We start from the raw sequence: 12,506 nt of genomic DNA on the forward strand, positions 1-12,506 counted from the left end.
GCTATTCAATGGGGTGAACACACTTCCAACTGTTTAGGAACATTTGTCGTAATAACCTGTGGTACTTTGGCTGAAAGGCTGAAATTGAAATGACAATTGGCCACAACAAGATCACTGTGATAGGTGATGTATTTGTGTCCTTCTGTGTCTATGAGTGTTCACCTACTGTGTTTGAAGTTGTATTGTAATCGGTTAAGGTGCTGGCTGCACAGTGTCTGTGCTCTTTCTTAGATGTCTGTCTTCAATTGTAAATAAGTGTTTTTTTTTCTTTTTTTTTACGTTTATCTATTTGTACTTGGTCTATTTTGTACATTTAGATTTTTTTTTTAATTCTTTAGCTTCCTGTGCATTAACATATTGTTGCCTATGTCCTTTATATTGCACATTTTACATATCTTTAGCTTTCGATACCGCTTGGCTTTGCATTACCTTTGCAATATTTGGGATTTATTTATTGTATATATTACTTACTTACTCGACATAAGTGTAAATGAGGGTCACGCCTCAATCGATCTTTCAATGATAAATAAATAAAGGAAAAATGCTAATATTAAGCCTACTTACTTATCTTTTTCATCCTTGTACTTACATTGCACCGTTGGTCGAAGTAAAAACATATTCCTCTGTATGTCATATATATCATATATATCTCATATTGACAATAAAGTCGACCTGACTTGACTTTTGTTGTGGTTGTATTCCATTTGACAGTTGCCAAAGTCAAAAAGCGAATTTCCAAAAAGGATGATAATCTAAATATACCAACTAATTAACTAACAGTCACAAAGTTACGAAAAAATGTGTGATATATTATCACACATGCAAAAAGAACGAAAACTCAGACCGAAAGGTGAAACCTTGGCTACAAGCACACAACTAGAAACTTTCTATCCATAGCTGATGTGTGTAGGTGCCACAGTGAATATTTCATTGCTCAGGGGACAGAGGGCAAGCTGAGAATGTATGGCAGACTGCTGTAAATAGGAGAGTTAAGGATTGGATTTCTACTGCTTGAATGCATTCAATTGGCTCCAAGTTTTTTCCGCATTTTTTTTAGCGTGTTTATGTATATAAACACCACCTTGGCTAATTGTGATAGCACTACGAACGGGGTGTCATAAACAAGAGGGCTCTCTCCCTAATTAACACCATGGCAATGACTTGTTTGTTTTTGTTTGAGAGCTTGAAAAAAAACTTTTCCAAAAGAGATTAATACAATTGTATTAATCTCTTTTGGAAAAGTTTTTTTTTTTTTGCGTAATTTTGTCATGTTGTCAAGGTGAGGAGCAGAACAGAAAAAGCCACTGACGGTGAACAGCTGGAGTTGCTAGGACAAGGATAACGTCATTGCCACTTACAGTTGTGCAAACTATCAATACAGGCTTAATACATTTAAACTAAATGTTGCTCTATTCCACATCTAAATATTTGAAAAGCCCCGTTTGTCTCTTTAAAATCCAATAAATATAAATGAATCCATGTGCAATATATAAATCCTTATTTATTCAAAAGAAGAAAAAAAAATACTGGCACACAAATAGCTATAGACTTACAGTATATATTGATTTTAAAAATGAATGTCACAAGTGGGGATTCCTTTATCGTTTTCTATCACACGTACTTTTCCTATTTTGACCCTTGTCTCTCTATGTCATCACCTTGCCTTGGGCTCATACCATTACATTGAGTGGTTTGGGGGAAAAAAAGGCAAGAGATTAAAAGCCAAGTATGTGCTGATGGTCCTTGTCAGCTTCCATACCACTGACGGGACGGGGGACCAGGCATTCACTCACTTGCACTGAATTTGACCCCGCTCCTCTTAAATTGGAACTTCCTCCTATATACTGTCATCTCCTCCGCACATTATGACCTCAAAAACCGCAAGGCGCATTCACTTTTTCATGAGCCCTGGCTATGTGCCACTGGAGTAGCACCGGCCCATTAATATTGCAGCAGCAAGTTGGGAGTGTGGGGGGGGGGGGGGGGGGGTTCTTTCAAGATTGTATTCCTGGGGCTTATATGCCCAGACGGCACATTAAAATATATATTATGTTTTCTTAGAATAAATAAAATCCCTTCCACATAGTACATTAGATCACCCCTTCCTATTCCGAGAGGTCAGGCCATTCCGAAAGCCACTGAGTTAAAACTGCAGGTAGGAATCGGCAAGCTTTTTTTTACCTGCCTTTCAGTCCTATACTCCTGAGGGCATGTCAATAGTCTCCATCTCCGCAAATACACACCTGATTAAACTTTTATTGGAAATATGCACTTTTAAAAGGCTCTGGTGGCATCTGCTCTTTAGTATTAGAACATTGCTAAAAGACTGCTGTGTGCAATCAGTGTGTGTTTTTCTTTACAGGACATGGCAGTGGTTTCCTCCCTGTTTCTAAGACTTGTTTCCAGTGATGGGTGTGGTTCGGTTCAGTGTGGCACGCTTGTATTTGTGTTTCCACTGTCAAAAGTTGGGAATGGCCCCACAATAAGTGAACCACCCACACCTTTTTCTTGGGGATCCCTTTCGTTGGGGTACCAAGCCGTCCCAAAAGATCCCTAGGAGTGGAGCTACGAACTGCTGTCCGTTAATCGGTTTGACAGAATAATTTCAACGTGAGGGAAATCGTTGCCAAGTCTGCCTTTTATAAGCGGCTTCTGTATTGTTTTTTGTAAAGTCGCTGACGTCATTTTCTAAATGTCATTGATTGCGTCTTCCTGGACTAGTTTCTAAAGAGCAGTTGCTTATTTGGGCTTGCTGCCCATGCACTAAAAGTTTAAATGTCTTGTTATCATTCTCGTTATTTTACTATGTGTCACATCCAACTTTCTGTTGATAAGTTGTTAGGTTGTCTACCAACGTGTGATAAAACATTTCCTGAAGTGCACAGTAGCCTTGTATTTCTATATTTTAAAGTCATGGTGTAGTTGCATATTTGGGCTGGCTGCCCATGCATTAAATGCAGTTTAAATGTCTTGTTATCTTGTTATTTTACTAGGTTTGCCTATTATTAAGTGAGAAAATGAATGTGCAATGAATATGAAACAGGAAGTTCGTTGTCCTGATTCTAGAATGCCCTCACGTACCTCTCTCTGTCATGATGTGCTAAGCGGATAGTTTCCCCAAAAAAATAAATGTCCACTTCCAATTAAAAATACACATCAGCCACCCATAGCTTTATGCACACACATATAGAAATCAAATTGTCATTCACCTCTGAGGTTCAGTTGCGACACTACAAGGACTTGAATCCAAATCCTTTTCTTTTTTATTTCGGGCCCAAAGTCCTACGTACCTCCTCAGAGAGGTGATGTGCTCATCAGACAGGCCACCGTCTTCCTCATTAACGATGAAGACTTTGTCCTTCAGCTCCGCCGGCTGCACTGGGAAACTTTTGAGGAAAATGTCTAGAAGAACAAAAGATTGAGAAAAGAAAAAAAAGTCAACACACTCAATGGCACATGAAAGCTTTCCTCTTGACACATCGTCTTCTTAACGTGCGATGAATACGACACCGAAAACGGCATTGTGAAGACAAAGGGCCCTTTGCTTAATTACTTTCTCCCCAACCCCTAAGGGAAATGCAAAACATTTGCATTCTATCAAGTCAGAGCTGATGTGATGTGTTTTTTTGTTTTGTTTTTACAGAAAATGCCTCTGCATAATGCAGCAGCTGTGAGCAACGTGCATCGGGAGCCTGTTTCAGGAATAGTAGACATCCATCTAATATACATGGTGAAATGTATAAGACACAATTGAGATGCTTAAGCCAGTCAGACTATTGATTTGGAAGTTTCACATCCAACTTTCGGTTAGTTAATATATTGTGAGGTTAAAACATTTCCTTTATGCCACAGTAGCTTTGTATTTCTTAAAGTCATGGCGCATCACATTAATCACAAATGCTGGAAACACTGAGTAGGAAATATATACAAGAATAATTTTGACATTTTCTGGAACACATTTTCTTGTCAAGGGTTGGATGAGAAGATGTAGTTTTACCACTGTCAGTTAATTATGTAGGCACAGCCAGGAGACTTGGGAGGCATGGAGACTGGATATGGAGGAGCAGCCTATAGCCTAGCCTGGCTCTTTTTAAAAGTAACACTTGATAAAAGAGGCAGATATAACAGTGGTATTTATCTTCTCACCTAACTATTGTTACGAAAGCTTATAAGTGTATTCCAAAGAATGCCAAACTACTTCCTAAAATTGCATATCATTTAGGCTCACTCTATCCTGGCATGCTATGAAGTCATATATTTTTTCCAGCCAAGATCAATGTGTCGTGTTTACAGGTTTTTTCGAACATAGGATTCACATTGTTCTGTTACTGAATTCCAAATGATCAAGCTGATTAAAAATCCACTCACTCACGACAAAGCAAATCAAATAATCATGTAAAAAAAAAAACCCAGACGTGTTTTTCAAAGCTACAAAGCCATAATCAACACTTCTACAAAATCCTTGACACTAAAGACCGGGAGACTTTAATTACTCTCTTCCAGGACCAACTGCGGGTTCCTTGTCAAATGTTTCAAATTGGGTCTCACTGCGTCAAACATCCAAATGATATTGAGTGTTACCAGTGTCCTTGAGAGTGAGGGGTTATGGCATCCGGTCCGTATAAAAAAAACACACCACACACAATTGCAAATCAAGGGCTTTGTCTGATTGGCACTCAGACTGCCCTGGCAAATTAAGTAGTATAGAGATGGAGAGTGTATCACACTGGGCGGAGAAAGGAAGCCACAGGTGTACTTTTAATTAGGATTGCAACATTTCCAGTCATTAAATAGGGGCAGCATGGACCACAGCTCTCAAAGTAAAATGGTTTGCTTTATCTGACACACATAATATGCAGGAAACGATCAAACAAAACCACAGTGGATGTGTCAGCCAGTGCGTGGAGTGAGTCACTCACTTTAACTTCAGTAGACTTCTTTCGATGAAGCCGTACTTGATTATTTAAATTCTATGATGCTTTATACTCCTACTCTACGGCAATTCAAGAGGGACAATACTTAACATTAATGATAACAGTCTGAGAGGCCCAAAGAGGTCAACTTGTCCAACATTTCAGAAGAACAGAGATCATTTGATAAAAACAAATACAAAAACAGGAGATAACGCATTCAAGTCACAAGGATGACTGGGACGCTGAACCCTTCACAACCCCGCAATGTTGAAATAAATATGAGCGCGGCACTCCAACTTTACTACTTTATTTAGTTGCCAAACAGACGAGGTGTGGCAACTAAATAAAGTAGTCAACTTGGAGTGCTGTCCTCATCTCTATTTCAACATCAAAACAAAAACAAAAGTTTGTAAGAGGACTAGGGTCAACTCATCAACACTCTAACAATGTGAAATACTGTATAATGTTGTATCTGTCAAAGGGAGCATTGTTTGACGGAGGGCAAGCACTGCCGTGATTGCAATAGTGTTCTAATGCTGTAATCTGAAACAAAGGGGTTTATTTCCTTTTATTACTTTATTACTATTTTGGGGGGCGACAGTGGCTCAGGTGGTAGAGCGGGTCGGCCAATGATCGAAGGGTTGGAGGTTCAATCCCCGCCCTGCCACTTGTGTCATGGTTGTTGTGTCCTTGGGCAAGATACTTCACCCACCTTGCCTTGTGTGAGTGTCGATAGTTAGCCTGCTATCGGTGTATGAATGTGTGTGAGAATGGTTACGTGTAAGGTCTCCCTTGCAAAAAGAGTCTCCGGTCTCAATGGGATTTACCTGTATAAATAAAGGTTACATTTAAAAAAAAAATTACTTCTCAATTGATAATCTTGAGATCCCGAGTTAATTTTTGCGTTATATCGAGTAAACACGATAATGAACCTGTTATCACAAAAAAATGCTTTATCTTATGTTGGTTTTCTGGTGATAACTAGAAAACTAGTTTCCTCATTTAACTGGTATAATTTGAGTTCTCGATATATATCTCGAAAGCGTGGCCTTGCTCAGCTCCCGTAATTCTTTGACAGAATTAATTCTTTTACTTTTGAGGTATCTGTCTTCCCATGCTTCTATACTTTCACCAAAATAGGATTTTAAATTGCACAATGTTAACTCCATATCAAATATTTTTACATAGTCGCATATTGTTTCAAATGATCTGAATTCTTCACAGTCAACGTGAAGACATTTCATTTCAATCAAACCTTAACGTAATAACCCACAAAGTGATTTGAACGTATTGTGATGGCTTGCGGAGAAGAACCAGTCCAAGGCCTATTAGTATAGTATTACAGATACAAATCCCTCCTCAAACATAATTCCGTATCTCTTTCTCTCATCTGCTCTGTAGGTATTTTTTCTGAAAGAATGCAATCAAAAAAATCAATACCAAACCGCACTCTCTGTAGTAAATGGTCTTTTTGGATTCCTGTAGACTAGCATTTTAAAATATTATGAATAAGTGTGGATCATTACAGCAATGTCCTTTGGATTCTTGATTTCGGCTGATGCTTTTCACTTTCTGGCTTTTCCCACCAGGCTAGTGTTGTTTACCAGAAGAAGCCACTTAAAAAAACCTCCAGTACAACAGTAATATGACCACCTGCTCAAGCTGTCTAACTCCATCTGCCTCCCTGTGTAAATGCTAACACAAAAGTTTTTTAAAGTTGTAGTTGTAGTGCAGACGGCAGGCCAGGAGCATTTAGCTTTTTATGCCTGATGCGAATTAACAGTTCTTACTTCGTTCGTTTAATTATGGATCATATGCCGGTGATATTATGTGAAGCGATGTGTAACCTGAACTAACTGAAAGCCTGAACATTTTTGCATGCACATTAGGGACTGGGATCGGATGAATAAATAGTGTGTGTGTGGCAAAGAATGAGGTATGAGGTGAATAAACAGAACACATTTAGGAAGAGGGGGAGATGACAAACAAGCAAACACGCGGGGAAGTGTGTGAGTGTGTGTGTGTGTGTGTGTGTGTGTGTGTGTGTGTGTGTGTGTGTGTGTGTGTGTGTGTGTGTGTGTGTGTGTGTGTGTGTGTGTGTGCGTGCGTGCGTGCGTGCGTCTGTGTGCACTGTGTGTCTCTCTCTGTCTCTGTCTGTGTTTCTCTGTCTATGTGTGTTGTGTATCTCTCTCTGTCACTGTCTGTTTGTCTGTGTGTGTGTGTGTGTGTGTGTGTGTGTGTGTGTGTGTGTGTGTGTGTGTGTGTGTGTGTGTGTGTGTGTGTGTGTGTGTGTGTGCGTGTGTGTCTCTCTCTCTCTCTCTCTCTCTATCTCTCTCTCTGTGTCTCTGTGTGGGGGTGCAAGTGCAAGAGATGTCCTATTATCAGATTTTTGTTATTCATACATCGCATCAACCTGAACTTAATCCTGAACTATTGCATAATTATTAAGGCAACAGGGATACAACTTTTGAGTTATTTTTTTAGTTTAGGTTATAGAAGTAGTTTCAGTGGGTTTGAAGAATTGACAGAAGCTACGGTGGCCTTCAAGGACAAGAAGCTATAGTTACTAAAGATGGCATCATCCACCACTGCCTCAAGTCTTCAATATCAAGGGACGAGGTGAAGACGTATTTTCTTATTTATTCTATAGTGCTTCTTCTCCGTCTACCAACGGAAGCATTTCAGGTGAAAACCCACTTCATATAAAAACGCATAAGGCCGTTAAGTTTTTCTATTCTGTGTTACTGTAGAAAAACATGGCGGTGCAACATGGCAGTGCACCCCCGCTCCTACGTAGATTTAAAAGGCTCATTCTAAGGTCATTAGAAAAAACAACAACATTAATTTCCAAGTGGTTATACACTTCTTAAATAATGAATGAATATCTACCAAGTCTGTTCTATGAAATATTCAAACCGGTCTCTGCACACTTGAATAAAATGTGAGGTGAGTCGCGAGAGAAAAGTGACGCAAAAACTAGAGAACAAACTTCGGCACGCTGTCTCGTTTCTAGCTTTCAGCTTTTGTTAATTCTTGCAACACCTTTGGACAAAAGCGGTAGTGTTTTAACCACGCCAGCTGTTGCTCCTGGGTGAGCGTACAAAGGCATTAAGAAAAACTATAGAAAAATAAAAATGGTCTTGTTTGCATGTTACATGTAATTTATGATCATCAGAGGAAAAATTTGACTGTTGCAGAAATATTTAAAAGTTCCTCATAGCACCTTTAAGTAAAGGATCTGAATGCTCTGCTGCAATGTCACATTCTATATTAGTATTAACACGACGTAAGTAGGAACGAGAGCGCAACATGAGAAGTTCCCCTTGTACTTCAAAATATCTCCATTCTTCTAAAGCTTCCAGCAGAAAGATGCATGGCCCCCGGGTTACCTGCAGGCTGTCAACACTATACTACTGCTCCAAAGTTTCCAGGTCAGACAGGAGAGCAAACATACCCTAAACAGGGATTGTCTCTCTATCACCACAAGAAAATCGCTGCCATTGTCCCTATAGATGAATCCCCTATATCTATATTTTATGAAGTATGTGAACTCTCATTATGTCTCCAGGCTTCTCTGTCAACACTGATTCTATTTAGCATCCCACACCCACACCCACCACCACCACCACTAACACATCTGTATGGCTTGTAACCCGGTGTCTCTATCCCCTATGCCTTCCACTATAGCTTTGAGGCTTCTGAAATGTTTTTTTTTCCCCCCTGGCTGGCATGGGTCTTGAAATATACAAGGCAAGACACGTACACACGGTTAATCAAATGTGAAAAGCCATTAGATGAGATATATAAAAATGTTCTAGTTCACAATTGCACTGCAGATTGGCCCGGGAGGTTATTATTATGGCACTGGCACTGGTTTTAATGACACACTGCCCCCTACAGACACATACAGGGAATATATATCCATCTATTTGGTTCATTATAAAGTCTCTAAACCATCACTTTAAAAGAGCAGCAAAATGGCAGTGTTTATAGGCCCTCCCTAAAGGAGTTCTGAGGTCAGCTTGATCCTGATTGGGCGATCAAAGTCTAATTTGTTGGAAATCAAAGGGCCCAGAGTTTACACTGTGCACTGCATAGATTCTGGGTATTCTCTCTGTGTGTGTGCTTCCCTCTGCTGGTTGAAGGAACAGTATGTTTATTTTACACCACAACATATTGAATATACATGAATATATTAATGCCATGTAGTTGACTCCATCCATCGAGAATGAATGACTTTTTTATATTTAATGTTTGATATTATACTTAATGTTTTGTATATGTAAATGCATTCTTCATTATTAAAGGTGGAGTCAGCGATTCTGGAGAACGCTTGTTGTCAAAATCACTTTTTTTCCAGATCAGTGAATATCTCCTCTCAATCCACTATCTGTCTGCAAGGTGTTTGCACTGAAAAAAATAACAGTGTTAATATAGCATGTTGCTATAGATATGGTGGGCCCCCTTTTTTTTGACATAACCTTTACATTCCAGTTTACAGAGCCTAGTAAGGACATGTATCGTGAGGAGATATTTACTGATTTTGACACAAAAGGGGAAATTGACATCAAGCTTTCTCTAAAATCGCATACTCCACCTTAAAGTGCTGAACATGACCTGTTGCAAGCAGACAATATTTAGAAGCCACAAAAATCTTAACACACAGAAAAAGACATCCACTGTTGAGCTACTCACTGAAGTTGTGTGCAATCTTCTCGTTGAGCATAATTTGCTGTGTGTCGCTCGGCTCGGGCACACTGAACGTCCCCAGATCTTTCACGGCAAATTGCTCGTATAAGCGCACTTTGTCGATTTCAATCCTCCCGCTGCTTTCTTGTGTCCAAAATGATTTTGCAATCTGCCAGGGAACAACAAATTAATTCAGTGCTGCTGAGACAACTCCACTTTAAGAGGAAATCAATGTTAGCATTAGAAAAAAGAGCAACACTGACTAAGGGGGAAAGGAATCACTCGACAGACTAAACAAAGAATAATTCACAACAATGGAATGCTTTATGAGGAGTAATGAATTGAAACCAAAAAAAAACTGAAGTTTTTCTGTTTGCAGAAATGAGAGAAAATACGTCATTTGAATATGAATCATTTACACTAATGAGACACTTTGTAAGCTTTGTTCTGATCTGTGTACATATGGTAATGTAGTGTCTTCTGATGAAGGCACTGCAGGCAAAAACTTAATGTTTTTCAAGCACTGGCTAATTTTGAGATTTTTGGCTATTTTGCCACTTCCATAAACATGTCTTATTTCATAGTAGTTTATAAGTAAAAGGTTCAAAATGTTCATTTAGGTGTTTTTTTTTCTAAACCTTGTTTTTTTGCGTCATATATTTCAACCATCTATAAGAGCCATTATCACAGCATTAGCTTTTATCAATACTCTATCTAAAAATCTCACCTTCTAAAGCACTCACATCAACACAACTTTCCATAATCATTCTTAGCACTGTTTCGAAGGTTATAACAGAAGGATTAAGCATTTTTGATTTGCATATTTACACATAACTAGTTATATTTAGCCATCCATTTAAACATTAAAAAAAAAATTGAAGTCAAAAAATAATTGGGTAGAGAGATACAATGTGATATCTATAAGTTAAACGATATTAACCTATTCACCTGCAGTGTCTCACCATAACTAACTAATGACTGTCTCACCTTCTCTGAGGCCACGATGTCCCAATGGAACGCCTTTGTGCGTGGTTTCATTAAATCCTTAAGAGGTTTGAATGGTAAAGGTGGAGGGGCTGGGATACGTGATAGCAAAGGTACCTTCACAACCGACGGGCCTAGTTCATGGCCGGGAGACTTTGGGACAGGGCTGGAGGAGGGTATGATGGCTGTAGTAGGTTTAGGTTTAGGGGAAGCTGGTGGAAATTCATCAAAAACATCCACGGGAGAGGTTGAGGGTGCGATGGGAATCAAAAGGTCAGGACTAATATCTGGAATTGAACCCCGAGAAATGCCTCGGGGTTTGGGGACAGGTTTAGTGTCATTGGCCGAGGGGTTGATTTCACTGGTGTTATCCCATGATAAACGACCTTCTCCACCACTACTAGAAGTTAGATCGATGTCTTTATAGTCAATGGTAGGATAGACAATACTCGTATTTACAACACTTGGCACTTGACACTCTTCAAGATCTGTGTCACTGTCTTCTACGTCTTCTTCTATGCTGATGTTTCGTAGAGCCTTTGTTTCCACAAACATGTGTTCGCCCATGGACTTCCTCTTCCAGTCCGAACACAGTTTGTCGATGGCCTGGACCCAGGAATCTCTCTGTTTCTGGACAGACCCGGGAGCGGTCGTTTGGTCTTGTAAAGGCACTCGGAACCTGCAATAAATCAATAAAACTCAACTTCTTTATTTAGCTGAGATATGTCTGGTTAATTAATACACTTTATATTTATGATGTTGTTTATGACTCAAATGAGGATGCATCGTAACTACACTTTAACAAGGCTGTAACTTGTGTTGGGCAGGAACTTGTTACTCAGTAATATATTACTATAATAATATTACTTTTCCCTTTTTACTAAATTACTTTTTACTTTTAACTTTTGATGCCATTGGTAAAGTACTTGAATTATTTTTCAATTATATTATTATAATGTTAAAATGTTCTAAGTAGGGGGCGCCTTTAGCTCAGTTGGTAAGGCGACCCCCTCCCGGGCCGGGCCCAGCAGCAGACCCGGGTTCGATTCCCACCCGCGGTCGTTCTCTGCATGTCACTCCCCTCTCTGCCCCATTTCACCTCTGTCTCTCTGCACTATCAATAAAGCATAAAAAATGCCCAAAAAATATCTTTAAAAAAAAAAAAAAATGTTCTAAGTAAAAGAGTAACTCATTGCACTGCCCAACACTGGCTGTCAAATAAATACATTTGAAAATAAAACACAGCTGTTGTGTTAGATATAATTCATTAAGCGCTTGTTGTTGTGATTCTTATTGTGATTCTCACTCACTGGTACTCATTCTTGTGTGTGATCAGAGTGAAGATGTCCGATCCGGGGGGTTTCTGTACGCTGGTGTGACCGTCTGACAGGTGAACCACGATAGGCTGGGGCACATATGACGTCACCTCCCCGTCAGCGAGGGCTCGTTTCCTGAAGGGAACCAGTGTCAGCTGGCCTGGGTGGAGCTGGACCTCGTATCTGGAACAACATGCAGAAGGAGTTACGTGTAAAGGTATAGCACTGCGAATTGGAATTGGAATAACTATATGTAAAGGTGACATCTTTTCTAAATGATCTCAAACCTAGTTATTAGGTTATTTAATTAAATGGCTTGTAATTAAATAACTTTTTTTAATTATAAGAAAGCATTTTCTGGTATCCTCCACCAAACCACCGATGCCCATGGAAGGGAATAAAGTTGATGTATGGTAGGAAGAGTTATGACCAAAATAGTTTAATAAATAATCCATGTCCAGGCACTCACACACGGGTTGGTTTCAAAAATATAAAAAAGGCCTTTAATTCATAGGGCAAGACACATAAAAAGTACTGTACACCAACACATGGCGGCTTGAACATTCTTCAAGGTGTAAAAGAAGGCCGATACCCGTAGAACTAC

General features: G+C 39.4%; 1 protein-coding gene across 3 annotated transcripts in view; it reads right to left on the minus strand.

Annotated features, from left to right (window-relative positions):
• The window catches only part of LOC307253780 (uncharacterized protein), a 44,117-nt gene that overhangs the window by 25,799 nt on the left and 5,812 nt on the right, over positions 1 to 12,506 (minus strand). For all 3 annotated transcript variants that reach the window (XM_080031949.1, XM_080031948.1, XM_080031947.1), the window contains 4 exons: positions 11,897 to 12,085; positions 10,590 to 11,265; positions 9,609 to 9,771; positions 3,291 to 3,402 (listed from right to left, as the gene is read on the minus strand). In XM_080031949.1, the coding sequence (XP_079888075.1) occupies positions 3,291 to 3,402; positions 9,609 to 9,771; positions 10,590 to 11,265; positions 11,897 to 12,085 (1,140 nt within the window). The remainder of the gene's footprint in view (positions 1 to 3,290; positions 3,403 to 9,608; positions 9,772 to 10,589; positions 11,266 to 11,896; positions 12,086 to 12,506) is intronic.

Source organism: Ammodytes marinus, assembly GCF_949987685.1.
Source record: "Ammodytes marinus genome assembly, chromosome: 7".
Classification (NCBI taxonomy): domain Eukaryota; kingdom Metazoa; phylum Chordata; class Actinopteri; order Uranoscopiformes; family Ammodytidae; genus Ammodytes; species Ammodytes marinus.